The sequence below is a fragment of the Etheostoma cragini genome, chromosome 9, assembly GCF_013103735.1.
Source record: "Etheostoma cragini isolate CJK2018 chromosome 9, CSU_Ecrag_1.0, whole genome shotgun sequence".
Taxonomy (NCBI): Eukaryota; Metazoa; Chordata; class Actinopteri; order Perciformes; family Percidae; genus Etheostoma; species Etheostoma cragini.
In genome coordinates this window covers 19,103,221-19,113,332 of record NC_048415.1, presented here as the reverse complement: position 1 = coordinate 19,113,332, position 10,112 = coordinate 19,103,221, and the positions used below count along the sequence as shown (strand labels likewise).

Here is a 10,112-nt window from a genome sequence, read left to right as displayed (position 1 = left end):
TATACAAAAGAAATAAAATGGTTTTACAGTGTGATATGCAGTGTGGGTTGTTGCACATTATCTGAATATTGCCCAATAGTGGTGATCATTTTCAATTCAACGTTATCGCATATTTTCCTCGTACATTGCAGCCCTATTTTAGACCCCATCAGCTGTTTCTCACCTGAGTTGCGTGAAGGTGGCGGAGCCATTGAGGTTGAGTAGCCGCCATTTGAAGGGCTGTCGTCTCCGAAGTCAAACATAGGTTTGGGTTTAGGTGTGTATTCACGTCTTGGTCGAGTCTGGGCATCAATCATCCTATTCAAAAAGATTGGAAACATTTTGCTTTTCTGAACCCCAAAAATAAATACAGTACTGATGTTTGAAGTTACTGTGCTCGAAGCAGAAAGCTGCACAAGCAGATGTACTACACAGAACATGTCTTATTACTGCACCTCTCTTTCAGTTTGTCAGAAAGCTCCTCCAGCACCTGCACAGCCTGTCTGTGGTACTGCAGCTGGGACTCCACCAGGGATGACAGCTGGCTCACCTGCTCTATCTACGCACACGCACACGCACAAGAACACACACACACACACACACACACACACACACACACACACACACACACACACACACACACACACACACACACACACACACACACACACACACACACACACACACACAGAGAGATATATATGAGATAGTCAGTGTCACTTTGCTGAAATTACTGCATTAGTCATTCCAACACAGTTCCATATTCTGGTTTATAAAAATAATACAGTTCATAAAATTCTTAGCAACAGCCTGTGGTCATATACTGAATGATGATTATGAAGCTAATGTGTGATAAAAAATAATTTTTATTTGTTTGACCAAATAATCTTAACTCATTGTCCACTTTTCTAGCAGAGTCAACTTTATCTCATGCTAGTAAGTAGACCTTGAGTTTAGATCATCAAAAAAAATGTTCACGCTAAAATGTACAAAAACATGGTATGTACAAAATCACAGGGAACAAAATAAATATTGGCTGGACGTAGAGAAGTAAATGAAAAGGCGGAACAGAATGACTTCCTCCAGGTAGTCACCGAGTCATATTCACACCTTTATAATATAATTATTATATTAAAACTAATACCATCAACTGCTTTGTTGTGGTATAACAAAACCCAAAAAACAATACAGACAGACATGCCCTCAGGTATATAGCTGTTTTGTTCTAATATGCCTCCCCACCTTAGGTGTGCACACCTTCAGTTATATACAGGGCAAAAAGACAAAAACTCCTACACCTAAATGGTGATTAAATGTTAACTGCAGCTATTTAAAAAACATGCTTATCTCCAGTGTGAGTATTGGCTGAACCTATTACCAGGTGTAACTAATTGCGTTTGTCCTGTGAGTGTGTATTGAACAGCAGCAAAAGCAAAGCTCAGTCTAGCTCAACAATGAAGCAACTGATGCTTATCTACATCTACAAAAGAACTGTACTTGTCCATTGAAAAGTTTTCATTAATATACTGTTTCTTTGTAATATAAGGGGTGGCAGTAGATGCCAGTTCACCTCCTGCGTGCTTCCAGGTACGAGCAAGGCACCGTACCCCCCCAATCACTCAGGGCGCTGGTCCAGCACTGGCAGCTCACTCACTCTGACATCTCTCCATTTGTGCATGAATACGTCTTGAGCATGTGTGTGTGTGTGTGTGTGTGTGTGTGTGTGTGTGTGTGTGTGTGTGTGTGTGTGTGTGTGTGTGTGTATTTCAGGCCTATGTGTAATGATTTCTAACTAAACATACTGTAAATTGTAATTTTCCCACTGGGGATACTGGGAAGTATAAATATCAATTTAAGGACCTAAAGTCAGTATTTTTGGATTGTATATTCAAGGTGAGAAAAGGTTCTTTTCCCAGTGTTAAAAGTGGGTAAATGTAACAAACGCTGTGCTACGTATGACTGGGTTTCACCCAAAAGAAGCTATTTTTATATTAGCTGAAGAATAAAAGAAATCCCTGACTTTTGGGTGTACTTAGCCTTTTTATTTTAAAGATAAACCGCACACAGACAGGATCGGGCTCAAAATTGTGCTTCACTAACACCACACACTAAACTGCACACAAAAAAAAAAATCAGTCCTCACGTCAGTCTCCAGCAGGTTGTGCATGCTTGTCTCGGCCACTTCCTTTGACTCATGAAACTTCTCCAGGGACTGTCGAACCTCCTCATCTGGAATCTTGCCCTGACGCTTTTTCTTGTAATCGTAGTCCAAGCGACGGCCTTCCAGCTTCTTCAGGTGATGCTGAGGTGGTTAAAGCAGTAGTTAGTTTAGGGAGGGGCACAGAAGTCATCATTGTCTTGACTCAAATTCAATTTGTAAAAAAAGAAATGGGGCTGTCAATGTACCTGTATCTCTCTGAGGTCCTTGTCACAGAGCCCTTGCAATGGATCAATGAAGTTCTGTTTGACGTCAATATCTAGAGAGTCTTTGACTTCTGCCAATCTCTTCATGGCCTCTCCAACATCTACCAGCGCTCCGCCTGAACCACACAGACAGAGATTATTACTTTAGCGACAGCACCACAGAACCATGTTGCCATCTGACCACACATAGAGTAACAGATACTATCAAACAAAACCACACACAGACACAAATACAATACTTAGAATAGCATTTTAAAGCACTGTAAACATTGTGGGTGCAATCTATCAGTCAGCATACAACACACACATGCGCACACGCACACCTTACCAAAGTTAGTCTCCTCTCCGAGCTCCCGTCCGTACTTGCTCATACATTCTCCTAGCAGCCCCTCGGCCTGAGGGTAGCCTGGGTTCTTCACCTGACCGCGGATCTTAGACATGGTGTTCAACATGGATAGTTTGGCTCGTGATGCTGAAGGAAGTTGAACAAAAATGTCATCACAGAGCTTAAATAGTTTAAACACATGAAGGAAAACATGTTTTCTCCTCACCTGGGTTGGGCTGAAGGTACTCTGATGTTTTGGAGATAACCTCCACTACCGCTTTACTGGTCACATCTACTTTCTACAAAATACAGCAAGCACACATACATCAGAAGTATACAACAGAGCCACGGTAACACATACCTAAAATTTATAGTTAAAATTAATAAATAGTGATAGGCAAATGAGGTGTGCAGGCAAACCATTTGTTAACAATTGCTTGCTTATAGGTTAATAAACACAGTTAAAATGTTTTTAAATTACAGTGAGCTTTTTCATTCCAATTCAGTTTGGAATACAGTATATATTATGGGTATTATAGTGACATGCACCACTACATGCTTTCTTATGCTCTCAAACATCCTTTTGTATTGGACTCATTTGTGTTTTTGATGAAGAACAACATCCAAAATGTAAAGTAGGGCTACAATTTACAATGATTTTAATTATCAATAAATCTGCTAGTTATTTTGTGGATTGACCAAATAAATCTTTAGTTTATAACATGTCAGAAAATAGTTTTACAAGAGCACAATGTGACATCTATAAATTGTCTGTTTTGTCTGTATAACAGTCCAAAACACAAAAGATATTCAATTCACTACCAGCAAATATTCACATTTGAGACATTGGAAACAGTGAATGTTGGCATTTTTGCCTGAGAAGTTAATCGATTATCAAAATGTTGCTAATTAATTTGTTGTTTGTTGTTTATTTAACAGGACAGCTGAAGACATGAAAGGGGAGAAAGAGGGGGAATGACATGCAGCAAAGGACCGCAGGTCGGGGTCAAACCCGGACTCGCTGCGTCGAGGAGTAAACCTCTACATTCGGACGCCCGCTCTACCTGGTTAACTAACCAGGAGTCCAGGGCTTTATAAAATTTGAGGTCAGAGTTGTTTCTCAACCAACAGAGTGTATGGCTTTAAATGGGGTCTCAACATCAAGCATGGAAGTTTCACAGAGACAGTAGCATATGGGTTGACAGTAGTGTGTGAAACCAACCAGGCTTACAGCTTTGGCCAAAGATGTTGCTCATTTAAGACCACAGAAAGATGTCTCTCTTACCCGTTCCAAGTCCCTGAAGTCATCATCTAGCTTGGTTCCTTCAGCACCTCCAACTTTCTCACTTACCATCTAGAGGGAGATATGGACCGAAAGAGTGGGAGAGAGAAGAGAAAGGGGGAGGAAAGACAGTTAAGACTAATTAGTTATTGCTGCTCATAAGGTTTTCATTTGAGTGGGGAAACAAGCATGAGCTCATCTCTAATGTACACACGCCTTCTCTGTGAAGACAAAGCAATAATGAACATTTCTTTTAGCGAAATGTTTGTGTATAGCACTGTGTGGTGCAAATCCTACTATTTACCCAACTCCTCAGGTGACTTTAACGTAGGAATTACAAATAAAAAAGCACATAAAGAACCACAACACGAGCAGTGTTATACAATCCATTTTGCTTATTACATTTTGCAGGATGAAGAAATGCGGGGCCAGTTTACTGTTTCTTTGATTTCAATGAAGACAATATGCTACAACATGAGTAGACTAAAACGTGTTGATTGAAAGCCTTTCTATTTCCAAGTGAGATCTCTCCGCATGTTTTTAGGCCACAGACAAAAGTCTAAGAAACGGAAAACAGTCCCTTTCCTGTGCATGTACAGCAAAATGTTTCTGTACATCCTTATTGGCTGTTCCCTTAATTTGTGAGCCGGATTTGTGATTTTTCAGAGACAAATGTCTTTCACAGAGAACTGGAAAATGAATTAAACTGTTATTCTGGCTGAGTACTGCTGTGACTTCAAGATACTTAAGCAACATGGTTCCGTATCTAAGTGGAATGGACAGAAAAACAACCCCCACCACCATCATCAAGATAATAAAAAATGGCATGCTGCACGCAACAAAAGTCCTTGGTTGCAGAGTAACTTGTAGACCCATTCAGCAAAGACAAAAGTGGACCACAACACCCACTTTTGCTCAGATGTATACCATGATTTTAGGCAAAACGCTTCACAACACCTTTTGCTCTCGTGCATTTACATTTTGAGGGAGGTTGTAACAACCCTGATGTTAATGTTTAATTGTTGGGTACTAACAGAGGGAGCTTTTAAACAGTCTGGATAGTTAATGAAACACTACAAAAAAAAGGTCCTGAAAGAAGGATAAATCATTCAGAATTGAATTTGATTGAATTCTCTTTTACACAGTACTTGTTCCCAAAGATTTTGCAATTCAAGAATATAAGTGATTCTTCTTTACAGCTCATTTGTTTTTAAGACAGCTGTATATATTTGTTGGACCTGGCCAATACTACATAATGCATAATTTAGTGCAATCCTCCTGTAACCTCTACACATGATGGTTTCAGGTCTGAACTGGTTTATTAGACGTGTTTAATCCTTTGTGATAGATGAAGAGATACCACGTTCAAATTCGCTCATCTTTGATAGAGCAACAGCAGTTTGAGTCATTTACTAAATGACTCAAACTGCTGTTTGAGAGTCTTGGAATTACCAGGCCTTTCTGGCTCTAAGAGAAAAACTTATCAAAACACTAGTGTGATTGGTGAGTGAACAGCAGAGTTCCACATGAAGTCACAAAGGTTTACATCAAGGCTAAACAGATGTAATAATCACGGTTTGTTTAGCTACTACCTGTTCTAACAAACATTTTTTAAACATAATTGTCATTCCTTGCCCAGCAGCAGCTGGCAGACCTAATACTGTGGGTTATTGGAGTTATACTGCTGAATCTCTGCTGCATGCGGTAAGCACATGACAGAAGGCCGCTCGGATTCAGCTCACAAGTAAAAATACAGCCTCAACTCTCCTTAGCATTTGACTCATTACCTCAGAGTTTAGACTGCAGTCTACAATCCTAAATTTCTGTTAGAAAGAAGACTTTTAGGGAAGGGGAAGAGAGTAACTAAACTTAAGTCTTAAGTCAACTTAAGTCTATCTTAAGTCTTTTCTGATTTTGGGAAGTAGCAAAGGGATTTGTTAGCCACTAAGTAATGTTACGTTTGTTTTCTTCTACATCCAAATTCTCAGGTCATTGTAACATTATTATTTACATGCAAACAGGCTCAAAGGAATGAAGTCCAAAAACATCCACAAAACAGTTATCATCTGGAGGTTTTGGTGTAAACACGCAGAGAGCTACACAGAGGGAGCAGTCTATGACAGGGATCCTTTTCATCATAATGACTGGGTTTTTAAGCTACTAGTAGTCAGTGGGAACTGCATTATCACAAAGACCTAGATCAAGACCTTGTTTGGCTTCAGATGATTTCAAGATTGCAAGCCCCAGTTGACTTGTACTGAGGCCAAATGAGAAGCAAGAGCAAGAGGGGAATTGGCAGCCTAATGTTGATCAGCATCATTCCCTAACCTAGCATTTGATAAATTAGCTGTTAGACATCAGTTGTTGAGGAAACACATTATATGCAGTAGTTCATTTCTGCAACACAACAAACTTGTCCATTTTTATTGTAGAACATGCAATTGTCAAAGCCATTGTTTGTAATAAGAAAAATGTAAGCGCGGAATTAAAAGGGTAAAATGAAAACTTGTTTTATTGAAACAACACTGTGTCTAGAATACATGAAAACCAGGTCAGTGTGGTTGAAGATGTGAGCTCTTCAACCACAGTACCGGTGCAAACCGCATTTCAAGAGGGAATTATGTTGTTTTTTTTTTAAGTGTAGGTATGATAGAGATTTAGCCTGTTTATTCAGGAAGATACTGGATATCTCAAGTAAATCAGTAACCCAACAACTGCCATTTTCTCCTTCATACTCACAGGAGCCAATGGCTGTAGTCTTTACCAGCACCTGAATTATGGCTCAGTCTAGTTAGAGTATTACCATCCCAGGGGTGGGGATTATGTTGCAGACTCATACTAACTCCTTTAAATGGGGATTAATCCCAGATGAAGGAATGCAACAAACTGTTTTCTTTTCATCAACATATCCGTAAACTACTCTTTCCTGATTAAAATGTGCGTTAACGCTCAATATAATGAGCATCTTAGGCCACATTCAGACTGCTTGAAAAAAATAGAGTACAGCCATCTTAGTGGTTTAAATAGAGGCAGTCTGTCGGCACAGAGGGGGTGCCAATGCAGAAAGGCAATAAGCACACACTCCTGGTGAATTACTTTGTAAATGAATGCTATATTTCTACTGTTTACCTTGCAATTGTTGTGACAAAGAATAAGTTGCATCTTCTTATAAAAAGGGTTGGGCATCATTTGGATTTTAACAATTCTGATTCCAGTTTCGATTCTTCCTTTCAATTCCGGTTCTTATCAATTCTCGATACTTTGAGGGGTGGCGTTGGAACGGGTCACATGCCTATTTTCAAAATAAGAGGAAAGTTTTATTTAGATTCAATTGTGGTTTGCAGTTTTACAGAGCTTTTTTAAATATAAAATAAAGCCACACTAGAGCGCTGCTTACTGTGCTCCAAGGTTGCAACACAACAAGCGCCTGGCTGCTTTGGAAACCAAAACTTGCGCATATTAAAGTGGTAGGCGATGATCAGATTTGAAACCAAATCCTCTAAACGACTCCAAACAATTCTACTGAAATTGTAATTTTTAAAATAATTCCAAGTAGGAATTGTTTCTCGATGCCCAATCCTAGTTATGAATTATAGAGCTGGTGCTTCTTCTAGAAAATGTTAAAAGTTTAAGAAGGCACGTAAAAATAACCACAGGATATCACAATTATACTATGGCTACTTGGAGTTCTCAAAATTGGCTGGCTGGCAGGCGTATAATATTTTCTGGTAACTGAACAGTATAATTGGACAACTCTGCAAAGGTGTTTATTTGCTGTTGTATTCAACAAAAGGCAAGGGGGCAGAAATGAGTGTAGAGCTTGTGTTATTGCTGTAATAAAAAATAGATACAAGTTTGATATTTGCTTTGCAACAGCTCGTTGTTTGCATCTTTTTGCATTTGCATCATCTATTACAAACGTGAAGCAGATAACTTGTTGAGTATTATCCCGTACTTAATCTTTCGATGTCCTCCATGTAAGCATGACTTAATATTGAGCTGTAAATTTAAGCAATTGAGAACCAGAAGACTTATAATTCATTGAGTGCATAAACAAACTTGATAAATTGCACAGATATAGGACAAATGCCTACTGGATTCTGTCAAAATCTGTCATCTCCATTTAGGATAAACAATCACTTCCACTGTGACATCTAGAACTTCAGAGTGTGATGTTGTTTGTGCTGCTCTTTGAGTCTGACATTTTGTGTTTTTAAAATGTAGTGTTAAGGGAAGTTCTTGGAAAAACAGGGAAGAAGAGAAGGTAAAGGAGAAAAACAAGGATATGGAAGCTACAGGATATATCATTTCTACAGCCAACTTCCTGTATGCCTCCAGTGAAGAAAATCTGAGCTATGTCAACTGTTGTTGACTCTCATGGCGTTTTGGCAAGATAAGCAGCTGCATTGCAGTCTAACAAATGGAAAAGACACTTCCTTCTCTGCATCATTCTATTGGTTCACCTTCTTGTCGACTAATCCACTTAATCCCAACACCAACATCTTTACTATTCACTCTCATTGCAGTCAGTACCAAGAATCCCCCCTCATTCCCCTCACAACCAAACCAACCAGTTTCATTAGGCATCCATGAAACCAACAGATATCTGAGGCTGTTCCTGACAGGAAGCTGGGGCAGAAACCAAATGTCTTTCCTGCTTAGATCAGCAGGGGTAGGAAGAAAAGAGACTCAAAAAAAATCTTTTTAACCATCCCCACCCATGACTAAGAGATCTGGCCCAAATTAAAAGCATGCACATCAAGGCTCAGAAACAAACAGTCAGTAACACTGGCAGGCGGAGGCATTTCTAACTCAATCTCCCCTCAAGTGCCCTAGTTAAATATTGATCTGTCTCACAAAACAAAAGAATAAAGACATATTTAAAATAGGTCTTCACTGCGAAGAAACATTGTATAACCTAACGTTGATATTACACTGCCTCAAAGTGGTAAATGGCCTTTCTCTGGGTAAACAAAAATGTTAACTTAATTGTGTCAATACAGGCTCGGTTAATGTTGCACGACTTTGTAGTGTATTGTCTTTTACTCAAAGAGCTCTGACTCACCCGGAGAGTCCCTGAGACAAACAGAGCGAGCTAATTTTTACCACAGGATGTGTACTTTCTGAATCTGATTTTGCTGCAGTGCATGGTATGGTTAAGTTAGCCTAAATACTTGTGAACCGCTAATAGCATAATAACGTTACTTAGCATTTGCTTAAGTTAACAGTTAATACAAAACATGTCCGAGAGATGCTCCTTAACTTTAACGCTAGCTGAACACATCACAACATGACAACCAAAAAATAACCTTTTACACAGTAACACCAAGCATTTCCAACGTTAGCTTCCTGCTGTCACCACAAAGCAACAGCTACATTAACAATGCGATATTAACAGTAGACTTAAACTATAGAACAGCTAGCTACTAATGCTAAATGAGGCTAGCTCCTATATGACAGTCGTTAGCTAAAAGAAAGGTTTTACAAACCTGGCTGGCTTTATAAAACTGCTTCTTGAAACCCGCTACCGACATCTTGAACCCCGACTGTCTTTAATTTCCAACGAAGGAGTAAATAGGTCACGGTATAACTAAAGTTAGCGATACAGTATGTTAGAAAAGGGGCCAGCGCAAAAATTGTTTCGGAGGAATCATAGGACTGCACAGCCGTCACTCCGACATGGGACACGCCAACTGACCACGTCCACACCGAAGCTGACTTTTCCCACTGTCACAGCAGATAACGGAACGAAATGTGCCAAATTAACCAAATGCGTGTTTCCCGAAATAAAAAAAAAGGGCATTAAAAACCTAGGGCACACTTATAAGTTATACAAAGCACCAAATGTGCACCAGCCGCTTTGAAGAAATCAGTTTCACGAGTTAACGCTGCAGGCGTGTTGTGTTAGTGCACACTGCCCCCTGCTGGATGTAGCGGGTACACAACCGTCCGTCTGTCTGTCTGCTGCAGGATTTACAGGCCAGATGTTCTTATCCTCAGGCAATTCAGCCTTTTTATTTCTGAAAAAACAAATAAAAAACGTTGTGGTCCCTAATTGGCAAAGATACATTAAATGAGATTATTACATGCATGTGATAGCTT

At 39.5% G+C, this 10,112-nt stretch overlaps 1 protein-coding gene and 1 long non-coding RNA gene across 4 annotated transcripts in view; one reads left to right on the top strand and one right to left on the bottom strand.

Annotated features, from left to right (window-relative positions):
• The window catches only part of sh3gl1b (SH3-domain GRB2-like 1b), a 16,585-nt gene extending 6,671 nt beyond the window's left edge, over nt 1-9,914 (bottom strand). The window contains exons 1-8 of one of the 3 annotated variants that reach the window (XM_034881309.1): nt 9,500-9,914; nt 4,014-4,082; nt 2,955-3,027; nt 2,732-2,875; nt 2,386-2,519; nt 2,123-2,281; nt 435-538; nt 164-297 (exon numbers count right to left, since the gene is read on the bottom strand). In XM_034881309.1, coding sequence (XP_034737200.1) covers nt 164-297; nt 435-538; nt 2,123-2,281; nt 2,386-2,519; nt 2,732-2,875; nt 2,955-3,027; nt 4,014-4,082; nt 9,500-9,544 — 862 coding nt within the window. In that variant the 5' untranslated portion in view covers nt 9,545-9,914. The remainder of the gene's footprint in view (nt 1-163; nt 298-434; nt 539-2,122; nt 2,282-2,385; nt 2,520-2,731; nt 2,876-2,954; nt 3,028-4,013; nt 4,083-9,499) is intronic. The other 2 variants (XM_034881308.1, XM_034881311.1) reach the window with 2 other exon arrangements.
• Nucleotides 1-10,112, top strand: part of LOC117950360 — a 340,112-nt gene that overhangs the window by 158,405 nt on the left and 171,595 nt on the right. The gene's annotated exons all lie outside the window — the stretch shown is intronic.